The sequence below is a fragment of the Acomys russatus genome, chromosome 28 (genome assembly GCF_903995435.1).
Source record: "Acomys russatus chromosome 28, mAcoRus1.1, whole genome shotgun sequence".
Taxonomy (NCBI): Eukaryota; Metazoa; Chordata; class Mammalia; order Rodentia; family Muridae; genus Acomys; species Acomys russatus.
The window spans coordinates 26276010-26291269 of NC_067164.1; the positions used below are offsets into that span (position 1 = coordinate 26276010).

Genomic DNA, 15260 nt, shown 5'->3' on the forward strand with positions numbered 1-15260 from the left:
GCAATCCATGAAGTGTGCTCCAGAGGTCAAACTCTAGTCATTAGGATTGGCTGTAAGTGCCATTACCTCTGAACCATCATACGGGACTGAGCCTATTTAAATTCTTAATTTCTAATTTCTACATTCCTAGCAGCATTTCTGAGGCTTTGCCATACCTCCAGCCCAGTCAACACAGGACGCTTACCGTTTCATGGAATTTTACTGTCGACAGTGAATTCAAAGCCTGGTTTCATTTCTGCCCTTCCTGTTTCCTACCTATATTCCCTTTGTTCTGATTGTTCCTCTAGTGCTATAGTGACCCCTTTATTCTTACTAATTTTTTCTTGCATCAGAATTACTACTTAACTTGCTTTAACTGATTTCTTACTTGTTCTAGATGCTTCTGTTGTAAGTTTTAGACAATGTAATCATCTTCTACCACTTTTTCATCTGCTTGCTAACGTTAGCTGAGTATCTTGTTGACCAGAGGTCTATAATTTGACAGTTTCCTGATGGTGGAATTTCACATATTTTAGTCTTTCACAGTCTAAGACAGCAAACTTACTCTCCTACACTTTATATATTCTTTTAATTAATTTTTTACATATATTTATATTATTACATCTATATAAAATAAACTACATACAGCAAAAGAGCCACAGAACATTCAGGAATTACATTCATAGTGCTTTGGCTATTTGTATTTGTACTTTATATCTTGATATTTATTTTTCATATCTTCAATATGTCTGGATTCCAACTTAACATGGAATTAGATGCAAATGAGATTTATGTAACTTCATTGACAGCATTGTTACAACAAATGAGTAAACAATCTACCTCTTTCTCTTGATGTGTATTGTCACGTTTTTAAATCTTATGTTCAATTTTGAGTAATTCAAGATTTTAAATCTTCTACTAAGTTTAATCTGAGGAGCTATTTAGAGTTGATGGCTGCTGGAAAGGCAGACTTGGTTTTCTTTAGCGGTGAGGTGCCTGGTTGATCAACCACACTAAGTACATGAGCATGTGGGGAGCACAACCTGAAGTCGGTAGGTTCTAGAAAATGGGATGAAGTTAGGAGCAAGGGAGGTGAGGAGTGGATCTAGGCAGAGTTAGGGGAAGAGTCAGGGTGGAACATGAACAAAGTACATCATGCATGTATGCATGCATGAAATTCTCAAAGAAGACAAATACATCTTTAACATTACTATGTAATAAAATTATACTGTATGAGAAAATAACTTATTTTCAAATTTAAAAGGGAAAGAATTACTATGACTATATACTTATCCCTGAAACTGGGAGAAGACAGCTCTCTCCCATTCCTTTTTTAGAAAATTAGTTTAATCACACTTTTTTCCCTTGAAGGAATTTGGGGAGATTTTTGAAAAATCATATTTAGAGCCAAATCACTGGGATTGCAACTAAAATTCCACTGTGGAGGTGATTTGCATATCTTATATAATAAAAGATTGTCCACTTGTGACCATAAACTTTGGGTATTTAAATTACTTTTATTAAACTTTATTGACACTTTTATTAACACAAAATTTTCTTCTTGGAAAATATTACAGATTTTTCGGTAAATCCGTGTATGTGGTATAGAAGATGTTTTTAAAATATCATGGGACATCTACTGGGTATCTTTGAACCCGTATCTGTGTCTACATGAGTTACTTCTTCTTAATGACACAATAGGAGGTAATTTTTCAGTTAATCAATATATCTCTATGGACAGAATAAAAACAGACAGAAGCATTTGGATGTCACATTTAACCAAGACATATTATGTATTTGTAAAAACATTAAATAATTTAAAACATTATCCATTTAAACCTCTAATATGATTTAAAAAAAAACTGCTGTTAACCCAACTTAAAAGGCTCTTAGGATCTTCTGTTTTTATTTAGTGTAAGGGAACACACGCACAAAAAAACAGCATTTGAGAACTTCTGTGTGTGTGTGTGTGTGTGTGTGTGTGTGTGTGTGTGTGTTTGTTTGTTTTGAAACAGAGTTTCTCTATGTATCTCTGGTTGTCCCAAACTCACTCTGTAGAGCAGCCTGGCCCAAACTCACAAAGATCTGCCTGTTTCTTCCTCCTGAGTGCTGGGATTAAAGGTGTGCGCTACCACCACCCAGTGAGGAACTGGTTTTCCATAATTCTCTTGTTAATGGGAATTGGTTGCTTTTCTCTAAATGACATAGTTGAAGGATGATTATTAATATGAGAGGCACTCTGTTGATTGCTAATTAATATAACTTATAGAACACGCTGCCTCTTATTGTTATAATTGGTTACTGATTCTCTCACCATTTCTACTCTTGTCGCTTCCCTCATAATCCATATGTAGCTTATTTAGTTTCACGTGACAAGACAGCAGAGACAGTGAGTACTCTCATTTTTAAAACAACTCATTTCTACATTTATTATCATATGTGCTAATTTTGTTGTATACATGCTCAGCTGAGATAAAGGAATTCCCTTTTGAATTTGTGTTTTGAAATCACAGGGTAAATTAACTTTTATTTTATTTTATGTATTAAAGAAAAATAAATGTATATTTATTAACAAGTGTGCAAAAGAATTCCTGAGAGTAGTGGGGCTTCAAGGGAAGATGCCCTAATACATTTTTATAAAATGGGTTTATGTCAGCATTGAAACAACCACACGATATTTCCACTTAATTGGTTGATGTGGGGAGTCACAAGGCACAGTTTTTGACACTGAATCATCCTTGTTATTTAAAAGACAACTAATACCACTTGACCTCAAAAACCTTAAGTATGCCCCTGTTATTAACTGGGTAATTATTTTATTGTGAATTTTTAAATTGGCATGCCTCATGAAATGAACGCATACTTTTTTCTTTACATAACCATTATTTATTATTTTAAATCTCGCTCTCAGTGTGTGTGTGTGTGTGTGTGTGTGTGTGTGTGTGTGTGTGTGTGTGTGCAGGTACCTATCATGACCAGAGAGCATGTCAGACTCCTGGATTTGCACGCCATCGTGAGCTGCCAATGCAGATGCTTAGAAGTCAACTCTGATCCTCTGTAAGAGCAGTGTGTGATCTTAACTGACCAGCTCATTCTCTTTTGTTTGCTGCTTGGTTAGTTTGGTTTGGTTTTCTGAAACAGGGTTCCTCTGTATAGACCTGGCTGATCTGGAACCTACTCTGTAGACCCGGTGAGCCTGTAACTCAGAGGTCGACCTGCTTTTGTCTCCTGAGTGCTGGGATTAACGAAATGCACCACCACACCCGGCCGCCCGTGACCACTCTTACCTGGGTTTAAATGAACCTCGAGTTAGCATGCTAAAATGATGTAGCTCACCTTTTTATACCTTTGAATAATACTAAGTGATTTGTTTTTCAAATATTAGAACTATTCATCGGTAAGCTCACCAGGCTCACAATTTTAGGCGGGGGGGGCGGGGGTGGGGGAATGAGACCCAGAAACTTTCAAGTAAGATTTCCTAACACAAAGCTTTTAAATTGCTGTTGCTCTGTGCCAGAGCTGTGTTTTCATGGATGTATTTCTGACCTCATCAGCTCAGAAGCCATGCCTGCTCAGAACCACAGCATCATGTCTGAATTCATCCTCTTCGGCTTCTCAGCATTCCCGCACCAGATGCTGCCTGTTCTCTTCCTGCTGTACCTGCTGATGTATCTGTTCACACTCCTGGGGAACCTGCTCATCATGGCTGCTATCTGGACAGAACGCCGACTCCACACACCCATGTACCTCTTCCTGTGCGCCCTCTCCATCTCTGAGATTCTCTTCACTGTGGTCATCACCCCCCGCATGTTGGCTGACCTGCTGTCTACCCATCGATCCATCACGTTTACAGCTTGTGCTAACCAGTTGTTTTTCTCCTTCACATTCGGCTACACTCACTCCTTCTTGCTCATGGTCATGGGTTACGACCGCTATGTGGCCATCTGCCGCCCCCTGCATTACCACGTGCTTATGAGCCTCCGAGGCTGCGCTCGTCTTGTGGCCTGGTCTTGGGCCGGTGGTTCCCTCATTGGGATTACAGTGACATCCATAATTTTCCGTCTCGCCTTCTGCGAATCTAATGTGATCCATCACTTTCTCTGTCATGTGTTTTCCCTCTTGAAGTTGACCTGTGGAGAAAGCACCGCTTTTGTCTCTATTGTTGTGATACTGGTGTGTGTCACACCCCTCATCGGGTGCCTGGTCTTCATTGTCCTGTCCTATATATTCATTGTGGCCGCCATCTTGAGAATCACCTCCACTGAGGGCCGGCACAAGACATTCTCCACGTGTGTGTCCCATCTCACTGTGGTGATTGTGCACTATGGCTTTGCCTCTATAATTTACCTCAAGGCCAGGGGACCCCATTCTCTGTATGTCGACACCCTCATGTCCACCACATATACAGTCTTTACCCCCTTCCTTAGTCCCATTATTTTCAGCCTCAGGAATAAGGAGCTGAAGAATGCTATAAACAAAAGCTTCTCCAGGAATTTCTGTCAGCAAAGTGCCTAAGGGTCAATCCTGTTGCTGTGAAATAAGATAGAAGGGTGCAGATTTCCCTAGAACTCTTGACGTGATTAACTCATGTAAGTCTGTGTTTGGTTCATGCTTGTGATTTATTTCCACACTTATTCCTTAGTCTCAGGAAGCTGTGGTCCCTTGTGTGTGATCTGGTGTGATCATATCCTCTGCCTTCATCCATGGTATTGCCATGCATGCGTGTTGTTTTTTAAAAATATTTTTATATCATTTTTGATATATTGTGCACTTCTAGTTACCTAATTTTTAGCAGATATTTTCAAAGTGCAATATACCTACCCGTCTGTCTGTTGCCCCCTGTTCGTCAGCCCTGAATTAGAAATTCTTTAATTACAAGTAAAGATATATTTTTATATTATACTTCAGATAAACAAATTGGCCATGGCGAATGAAAAGCAGTTCTTGTGGGAGGAACTTGTATCTGATACTTAAGCCAGTGATATATAAATTTACAGAAACAGGGAAATATGACACCCATACATGTGGTCATGTACATGATTCAGATTAAACAAACAAATGAAAATATAATTTATGGCTGTCCCAGTAATATAGCAATAGTAAAAACAGACCTTAAAGCTCCCATATTAGTTCTTCCCAGCTCTCATAATAGAAACATAGTAAAGTAGGTATCTTAAAAAACAGCATTTGATTTTTATAGTTGAAATGGTTAGTACATGAGAGACTATAAAGACAGCTGATTAAAGAGGACTTTCTTGGTTCATACCCAGTGCCTTCTCGTTCTGTCCTTGCTTTAAAAAGTGGGTAAATAATCTTTCTTTTACTTGTTAAAATTTATTTGTGTGTGCACATGATGTGCGGAGGGGTCCATATGCCAAAGCACTCTTGGGGATAAAAACTGTGTAGGGTAAGTTTTTCCTTCTACTTTGGCATGCAATCCAGCAAACAGAATAAAACCATCCGGCTTGTTCAGCAAGCTCCTTTACCTGCTCCTCTTAATCACCAGGCCACTTTTCCTAAACGATAGATAGATAGATAAATAAATAAATAAATAAATAAATAATTTATTAGCTAGGTTTGTTTTTTTTTTTGACATTTTCATATATGTATAAAATGTGTTTTAATTACTCATAACTCAAACCTCTGTAAATTCCACCTGCTTCCTATAAATCCTTTTCCCACGTGTATGTCTTTGCTTTCTGACTCACTGAGTTTAACCAAGGCCATCTGTGTTACCACAGGTTTGGAAGCACGCACTGGAGCTTGGTGGGTTTACTAGTGAGTGCACAAGTAAAAATAAAAAGTGATTCTTCCTTTCCCAGAATCGTCCAGTAGCTGATAGCTGATCAGGAAGGAATAAGGTCCCATAAACTCCTCCCCAATTCACCAAGCCAACCTTGTGCAGGCCCAGTGTTGCTGCGGTGGCTGTGTCATGCCATTATTAGTTTGCAGATAACATTAAAAAAGATGAGCCTTTAGAGAGAATACATGTTTGACAATATCAAAATATTATATATATATTTTCAGATTTATCAGTCGTGTCCACACTCAGGAGGCAGGAAATTAAACATTGTTCCTATTGTCTTGGTTATATAATGAGACATTTTCTTAAAAGAAAAAAAGAGAAATTCCTTGATTTCAACACTGCACGAAGACTGTATGTATCAAAACACCACATTGTGGCTGGTAAGCTTCCTCAGTAAGTAAAAATGCTTGCCACCTAACCCAATGTCAAGGATTCCTTCTTGCTGGAGGTTCTATGGTAAACATTCTCTCTCTCTCTCTCTCTCTCTCTCTCTCTCTCTCTCTCTCTCTCTCTCTCTCTCACACACACACACACACACACACACACACACACACATACACACAGACAAAAAAATTCTAAAATATCATACTATACTCCATAAAAACGGACAATTGCAATATAGCCAACAAGATTCACGAAAAAATGAATAAAAGGGAAACCACAAAACATCCAATGGGCAGCTTCTTCCCCAACTACCAATGGAACTTGTATTATTGTCAAGAACTTGCTCAGAGGCTAGAGAGACTGCTCAGTGGTTAAGAGCATATACTGCTCTTGCAGAGGACCCAGGTTGGATTCCAGCTGGTCTACAGCTTCAGGGTATCCAATGCCCTCTGTGAACTTTCTCAGGCAACCTCACACGTGTGGCATACACTCACACAGACTCACTAGCCATCCCCCAAAGGTAAAAGAAATAAAAATGCATCTTAAAATAAAGAAATTCACAGAGGCAGGTATTGTAATGATTTGGATGAGACATCTGATTCAAATCTCTAAACATCAAATTTCTCAAAGTGCTTAGATGGTCAAAGGTTTAGCCCATTCTGGATACCCAGTATTGGTAGGATGAGGTAAGGAAATGCTATACGAGTTTTCATTTTCTTTCTTTCTGTGTGAGTGCCTGAGTGTGTGAATGTGTGAATGCAAGTGTGTATGCATGCATATGCACAAGCGTGTGTGTGTGTGTGTGTGTGTGTGCTGTAGGTGTGTTTGTGTGGGTGCACTACAGAAGGACTTTGGGTATCCTATCTAATCCTTTATTTAACAAACCAGGTTCAGTTAAACACCCTGGCACAAAAGAATACCTGAACCTGGTGTTATGCCTGTGGCCTGTGTGCCCCCTCAATCTTCATGTCTCTGCTCCTTATAATTCTGGGGCTACCGGCATGCACAACTACATGCATATTTTTATGTGGGTACAGGGTATTTGAACTCAGGTCCTCGTAATCACGCTGCCATGCTCTTACCCACTGAATCATCTCTCTAGGTTTCTGATAAGATTTTCTTGAAAGGTGGAAATCTAAGTTGAGATCTAAAGGAAGAACTGACAGAGAAATATTAGAAGAAGTGTGGGAAGAAGAGCTGTCCCAAATAAAATAAGGAGAGAGGAAACGAGGAAAGGGGGGCTAAAGTAAGAAAAAAAAAAAAGGAAAGGAGGCAAGTATACAGAAAGGGAGAAGAAAAGAAAATAATAGATATTAATAGGTAGAGATGATAGATGGATAGATGGATAGATAGATAGATAGATAGATAGATAGATAGATAGAAAAATAATCTATGCATAGGAAGGAAGGTGGTGCATTTCAAGCTCCCTAGGTCTCTGGACTTATGGGACCATGAATCCCTCATCACCAGGCGAGTTCAGTGGAGGGGCACATCTGGGAACCTGCCACTGGGGAAGTCACCTGCACAGATAAAACTCTTGTCCTCCACTATAGCTCTAGTGTTCTATAAACTGGTCTCTGCATACTGCACTATAGACCATCCCCAAATTTCTCCACGAAGGTAAGTAGAGCCTTTTCTTTCCAGCATAAATTAGCCAAGTGCTGTGAGGACTGAAAAGGAGGAGACAAAGTAAACAGAGCACAGAGAGGGCTTGGATTCCGGGACAGAAAAGGAAGGGAGAAGAGTGTAAAGTGGGTTGTCTCCTGACACAGGAGCCTGTCTCTGCGGTCAGGGCCTTTTCTTGTTCTCAGTGGCCCGCTGAATCTATTTCTTTTCCAGAACGTCCCCTTCCGATAGTAGTCACAGCTTCCAGGGCCCATTCTGTGATGAGAAATATTTTTATGCTGGGTGGAAGGGAGAACATTTCTCAGACAGGGCAATAAGAAGTATCTGTCCTATATGCTTGTGTCACCTGTGCTGTATGCATGTATGCATGTATGCATGTATGCATGCATGCATGCATGCACATAGTTGTGTGTGTATGTATGTATATATGTATATATGCATGCATGCATGCACATAGGTGTGTGTGTGTGTGTGTGTGTGTGTTGATCTATATTAGAATGGCATCAATGCCATAGTAAATTACTACAAACAAGAGAAATTAACTCTCATAGCTCTGAAGACTAGAAGCCTAATACAAATGTGTCAACAGGGCCACACAGCCTCTGAAGGCATCATGAGAGAATCTTTCCTTGTGTTTTGTAGCTTCTAGTGGCAGCATCATTCCAATCCCTTGCCTTTATCTTCACAGCTTCTTTCTATTTGGCTTCTACTATTTTATTTTAAATTTAAAAACCATCCATGTATTTACTGTGATTATATGACTGCAGGCATGCAGGTACCATAGTGCGCAGAAGTCACAGGACACCACGAGAGTCAGTTCGTTCCTACTTTGTGGGTCCTAGGGGTCAAACTCAGATCCTCAAGTAGGCAGCCAGCACATTTATCTACTGAAATATCTTCCTGGCCCCTACTTTTCTTATAAGGATGCCAGTATCTGCGTACAGATTGTGTTGTAATCTAGGATGCGCTTGTGGTTAAAATCTACAAAGATCTTATTTCAAATTAAGGTCACAGTGAAGGTTACAGGTGGACACTCACCTCCGGAAGACCTAGCTCAAGAACAACATCAACATCAAAACCCCAAACCCTTGGATGTGTTGCTGCTGTTCATCCCTAGGTTACTGAGCTCTCAGATAAGCACCAGGTGCCTGGTAAGTTCTCAGTGGGCGTGTACAAGGTGGATGGATGATGGTCTCCACTTGTTCCTGTCTACAGGGTATAACCAACAGTGTGCAATTCAGAAGCAGGGTGTGCTTGACTGCTTTAATTTTCCTCCTTTGTACCACGTGTTCACAGTTTTAGGTTGCTAACACAGATATATAGGCAGACAGAGCTACATAAGTTTTGTGATGTTTCCCTTGAAAAGGGAGGGCACTGGGTCAGGATTGGGGGGCTTTGCCTAGGCGTTGTGTCTGTGAAAACGCCCTTTCTATTTTCACAGATCCAGTTTTCTGTAGGTGACCTGAAGAGCTCTCTTGGAGAGTTTTGCAAAGGAGGTGTTCTGAGAATTTGTAGAATGGAGCTTATACCGGAAAGAAAGGAATACAGGAGAGCCTGTTCATATTTTCAGTAACATTTGTACATTTAGAAGGACTCCTGGAGCCTGTGAGTGCTCAGGGTTCAGAGGTAGGCAGAAACGGGAGTAATTATCTTGGAGTGCAGCTGAGATCCTGGAATGACATGTGCCCTTATGGCTCAGCTGGCATGTGGACGACAGTCAGCTTATAGACATCAGTTGGGGACTACATAATGGTGACTCTAACAGTGACAGCTGGTGGGCTTTATGCTGAGTAGCTGGCAAGGCATACCCTCAGCGGTTCGATGAGTTCAGGTAGTTGGTTATCAAACTAATTAAAACCTGTGACTGGAACCATAGATCTGCATGATTCCACATCCTATAATCAACTCAGAGAATTACCTCTACTGTGAGAAAAGACAGGGAAGAAAAGTAGAGAAAATCATAAGGTACAGTGGGTCAGCAGACGGGATGCAAGACCAATGCTGAGGCGAGGTCCATGCAGGGAGTGAGGTTCAGAAATGGTGGCTAGCAGATGGGAAGGCAGGAGAAGCGAAAGTTGTCTCTAGTGCTAGGTATGAGCTCAACTTGCAGGGCTTCCTGTAGCCTATAGCGCTTCTTTCATGTGTGGTATGACCCTTCCTTGAGGAAAGCTGAACTGTTCATTCCCTAGTATTCTAATTTTGCCACAGACGTCACAGTTAGCAGAAATCCTCTGCCTGGTAGAGTCAAGTTTGTAATAGTGGAGTGAATCTCGTTGCATAGTGAGCATTTGAAAATTTGTTTTCAAAGCAGTAGTTTAATTAGCCAATGATAGAGACACATAGGTACATGCATGAAAATATCTACACACAAAATCTCGTGAAACTCAAAATGCAGACTTTTGAGTTCATTGTATTCCACCATGTGACATTTAAAAACTTTCCTAAGTTTGTGTGTGTGTGTGTGTGTGTGTGTGTGTGTGTGTGTGTGTGTGTGTGTGTGCGCGCGTCCAGGTGTGTGCCTATCTGTCTGTGCATGTGCACACATGAACCAGTGTGTATCTGCATGTGTGGGTATGCACCCACAAGTGTGCAAATGCATGTGTCTGTGCATGTGTGCAGGAGTATGTGGAGGTCAGAGAACAACTTGCAAACACCAGTTCTCTCCTTTTACCAGGATCAAACACAGGTTGGAAGGCTCAGGGCCCCCAGGATCACATGGGCTTCTGTTTTCCAATGTATAGCTTTAAAAAAAAAAAAATCTTTTTTTTTTTAATCAAATATGAAGATGACCCAATATTTCTTTGAGTAGCTATACTTTTATCTTTCACATTAACATTTAAAGTTTTATTACATTTATTTATTTATATTGTGTGTATGTGTGTGTGTGCGCGCGTGGGCGCGCACGTGCGTGTTTTGTTCAAATGTGCCAGGGCGTGCATTTGGACGGCAGAGGACAACTTGTGAGAGTTGGTTCCCTTCTTCTACCTTGTAGGTTCTCAGGGATTGAACTCACATCCTAAGTCTTGGAAGCAAATGCCTTTACCTACCAAGCCATCTCGATAGCTCTTTCAGTGTTTCCGTTCTCCTTTGATTGTGATCTCCCATGGAGGCCAGCTCTGGCATCATCTCTATAGAAAGATACTTTCATCAGCAGCATCCCCTAAACAATTCCTTATTGGTCTCTGAGTTTGTGCCTTAAGAAAAGCCATCTTTGTACTTCTTTGTACCTGATGTCTCCCTCATTCTGAAGGGCCGGTCTGTTCGGTCTTGCTCTGCATCTTCGTGCTTTATTTGAAACGTTTACTCACATGGCTCCGTGTCCTAGAAGGGACTTTCTGCTTGCCCCTTCTCTTCATGATTTTCAAGGTTGACTTAGTTATTTGTGGATCTCTGCTCTGTTGTGGATTTTTTGGTGTTCTTGTTGTTAATTTTCACTTTGTAAAAAAAAAAAAAATCCAACTGTCGATTTGAGAGCATATTTTTTTTTTAGCTCACTTCAGCCAGAATTGACATCTTTCTACTACTGTATTTCAATTTCATCAGTTTATTTAAATTACCTGTTCTTTGCTCCTGAGAGGTATAATTGATCTCCATGGAGGACTTTTATGATCCTGGTTAAAGTAATCCTTATGTATTTGATCAATTTTTCTGCTACTTTGAATAGAGACTGATTTTGGGTTTTTGTTTGTTTGTTTGTTTTGTTTTGTTTTGTTTTGTTTGGAGACAGGGTTTCTCTGTGTAGCCTTTGCTGTCCTGCACTTGGTAGACCACGCTGGCCTTGAACTCACAGCAATCTGCCTGCCTCTGCCTCTCCAGCACTGGGATTGAAGGCGTGTGCCACCACACCCGGCCCTAGAAACTGATTGTTTTTACTGCTTTTCTTCTTAGCTAACTTTGGTCCTCCCCATCAAAAAAATCACAAGCAGAGGAGAGAAATTCGTTTTATTATATTTTTAAATATTTATTTTATTTTTAATTATACATACGGGTGGGTGTGTGCACATGACTGCAGGTGCCTGAAGAGGCCAGGGGAATCAGATGTTCTGGAGCTGGGTTACAGGTGGTTGTGAGCAATCCAATGTGGGTGCTGTGATTCAAACGTGAGTCTTCTGACCTCAAGGATACTAAAGGATCCTCTGCCTCCTCTTTCTAGCAGTACACATAATCATAACACAACTACAAGGCTATTGACATCTATAAAAATACTTTTAAAGAAGCTGAACATCTTAAATTTTGTTGCTTTTTCTGTTAGCATCCTTTCAATATTCCTGTATCAATTTCTTTCAGTTATTGTAATTTTTCATTTTGATTGAGTTTTTAGTATTTTCCTCTCACTTTGTTCCTCTCACCTCGTGTGTGTGTGTGTGTGTGTGTGTGTGTGTGTGTGTGTGTGTGCGTGTGATGAGTGTGTGTCTAGTGTATGTGTGCACGTGTGTTCAGGTGCTGAGACCAGAGAAGGACATCAGGTGTCCTCTATCACTTTCAACCTTACTGCTTAGAGACCAAGTCTCTTACTAAATGAGGTTTAGTTTCTAGCATCCATGTTGGGTGGCCCACAATTGCTTATGACTCTAGTTCTAGGATCCCCCTCTGGATTCCTCAGACACTTGCATGTATATATACATGGACATGTTTGTGTGTGTGTGTGTTTGTGTGTGTGTGTGTTTCTCCTCTTGATTTGCTTGCTTGGCTTAGATTTTTCATTCACCATGTTTTCTCAGGAGTAGGTATCCTCTTTACGTTAGAGTTTTCCTTCTAGTGCCTTCTTTTTTTTTTAAAGATTTATTTATTTATTATGTATACAGTGCACATCAGATCACATTATAGATGGTTGTGAGCCACCATGTGGTTGCTGGGAATTGAACTCATGACCTCTGGAAGAGCAGTCAGTGCTCTTAACCGCTGAGCCATCTCTCCAGCCCCTTCTAGTGCCTTCTATAGGGCTGGATTTGCAGATAGATAGTGCTGAAGCTTTGCTTTATCATGGCATGTTTTATTTTCTCCATCTACTGTGATTGAAAGTTTTGCTTGGTGTAGATGCACAGAAGCGCGTGTGCACTCTCCCGCCCAATATGCACTCATGTTAACACATAAATATTTTAAAAGATTATTTAGTCATTTTATTTATGTGTCCATGTATGTGTTTGGGTGTGTGTATGTGTACTATACATATGCAGGCACTTATGGAGGTCAGAGAAAGTGTCACGTGCCCTGGAACTGGCATCATGGATATCTGTGGGCTACCCAATATGAATGCTAGGAACCAAACACAATTCTTATACAAAAGTATCAATTGCTTTTCATGGATAAGCCTTTCTCCAGGCCCCAAATAAATCATTCAGAAAACAATGGTAATAATACTTGTGGGTTATTTTCTAAAAATAAATATTACTATTTAGTGAGTTCTAATTCCCATGTACTTAGCATATACATGGTTTTGTTTGACCATGAAAATGTTATTACAGTCTGTCTTCAGTATCCATGAGTTTTATTTGTGCCTAAAATGTAGTTAGGCCTAGAATTTATGTATTTGCTTTGAGATTAAACTACCTTTTTTTCTTTTCAATGTGTGTGTGTGTGTGTGTTTATGTTTCTGTGCTTGCACATCGTTCTTCAGATAACATACGCTTTGTTTTATGAGACAGGGTCTGGGCTTGACTGAAGCTTACTGACATGGTTATGCTACATGACTAGTGATACCCAGGGATTGTCCTTTCTCTACCTTGGCAGTGCTTATCCCAGACATTGTAAGTGTAACCCATCACACAGCTCTTTAAAAATGGGTTATGGAAATAAACTCAGATCCATATGCGATAGCACCGGCCCCTTGTCCTTCATTGAATAATTCAGTATAACAACTACTTATGTGATATATACATTGTATTATATATTCTAAGTTATATAGATATGACTCAAAGTCTGCAGAGAATCTGCAAAGGCTATGAAAATATAACCTCATTTTACATAATGCTGATGAGTAGGCAAAAGTTTCGGTGCATGATAGGGAGTCTGGGAAATCCTTCCCTGTGAATACCAATGGCCAACTGTATTTTCACAACTGTATTTTTACCTATTTTCCAAGAAGGTATACTAATCATGTTTTAGACATATAAAGGAGCTTCTTAGATATTTTTAAGAAGAGTGCACACACACACACACACGCACGCACGCATGCAGACACCAGTGATATTAATTGCTTCGTCATCTTCATCCTTTTCAGGTGTGGCTGCCATGTTGGAACTAAATTACACCTTTGTGTCAGAGTTCATCCTCATCGGCTTCTCTACCTTCCCTCATCTTCAGCTGATGTTCTTCCTGCTGGTCCTGCTCATGTACCTCTTCACACTGCTGGGAAACCTGCTCATCATGGCCACCATCTGGAGCGAACACAGTCTCCACACGCCCATGTACCTCTTCCTGTGTGCTCTCTCCATCTCTGAGATTTTCTACACCTTCGCCATCATCCCACGCATGCTGGCTGACCTGCTCTCCACCCTTCACTCCATCGCCTTCCTGGCCTGTGCCAGCCAGATGTTCTTCTCCTTCACGTTTGGCTTCACCCACTCCTTTCTACTCACCGTCATGGGCTATGACCGCTACGTGGCGATCTGTCACCCACTGCGCTACAATGTGCTCATGAGCCCCCGTGGCTGTGCCTGCTTGGTTGCCTGGTCCTGGGTTGGTGGTTCATTCATGGGGACAGTGGTGACTTCAGCCATTTTCAACCTCACATTCTGTGGACCCAATGAGATCCACCATTTCTTCTGCCACGTTCCACCTCTGTTGAAGTTGGCATGTGGAGAGAACGTGCTTGTGGTGGCCAGAGGTGTGGGGATGGTGTGCATCACAGCCCTCCTGGGATGCTTCCTCCTCATCCTCCTCTCATATGCCTTCATCGTGGCTGCCATCTTGAAGATACCATCAGCTGAAGGTCGGCACAAGGCTTTCTCCACCTGTGCGTCCCACCTCACAGTGGTGATTGTGCACTATGGCTTTGCTTCTGTCATCTACCTCAAGCCCAAGGGCCCCAAGTCTCTGGAAGGGGATACTCTGATGGGTATCACCTATACAGTCCTCACCCCCTTCCTCAGCCCCATCATCTTCAGTCTCAGGAACAAGGAGCTGAAAGTATCTATGAAAAAAGCTTTCCTCAACAAGTTATTTCTTCAGAACTCCTGAAGACACTGGCTTTCTTATGGGAATGTGGTAGGGGAAAAATCTCCTGTCTTCCCTCTGTCCTTCCATTCTCTCTCTCTCTCTCTCTCTCTCTCTCTCTCTCTCTCTCTCTCTCTCTCTCTCTCTCTCTCTCTCTCTCTCTCTCTCTCTCTCTCTCTCTCTCTGTCTCTCTCTCTCCCTTTTTCTTCTCTTCTCTTCTCCCTCCTCTCCTCACTTCCCTTCTCCTCTTCTTCCCTCTTCCTTCTTAATAACCATGAGTTATATGTGTCTCCCTTCCAAACTTAACATG

The 15260-nt window shown here is 41.0% G+C and overlaps 2 protein-coding genes across 2 annotated transcripts; both read left to right on the forward strand.

The window, feature by feature from the left end:
- The first annotated feature begins 3543 nt into the window (after positions 1 to 3543).
- LOC127211022 (olfactory receptor 63) lies at positions 3544 to 4494 on the forward strand. The gene has a single exon (XM_051170853.1). It carries the CDS (start codon positions 3544 to 3546, stop codon positions 4492 to 4494), a length of 951 nt encoding a protein of 316 aa, XP_051026810.1.
- A 9529-nt stretch (positions 4495 to 14023) lies between these two features.
- On the forward strand, positions 14024 to 15024 carry LOC127211033 (olfactory receptor 10H1-like). Its single transcript, XM_051170861.1, has one exon. It carries the CDS (start codon positions 14027 to 14029, stop codon positions 14972 to 14974), a length of 948 nt encoding a protein of 315 aa, XP_051026818.1. The 5' UTR covers positions 14024 to 14026; the 3' UTR covers positions 14975 to 15024.
- The last annotated feature ends 236 nt before the right edge of the window (positions 15025 to 15260 follow it).

Bases quoted from the DNA above. Each gene is read 5' to 3' on its own strand.
- LOC127211022 (XM_051170853.1), top strand. From the start codon at position 3,544: ATGCCTGCTCAGAACCACAGCATCATGTCTGAATTCATCCTCTTCGGC.
- LOC127211033 (XM_051170861.1), top strand. From the start codon at position 14,027: ATGTTGGAACTAAATTACACCTTTGTGTCAGAGTTCATCCTCATCGGC.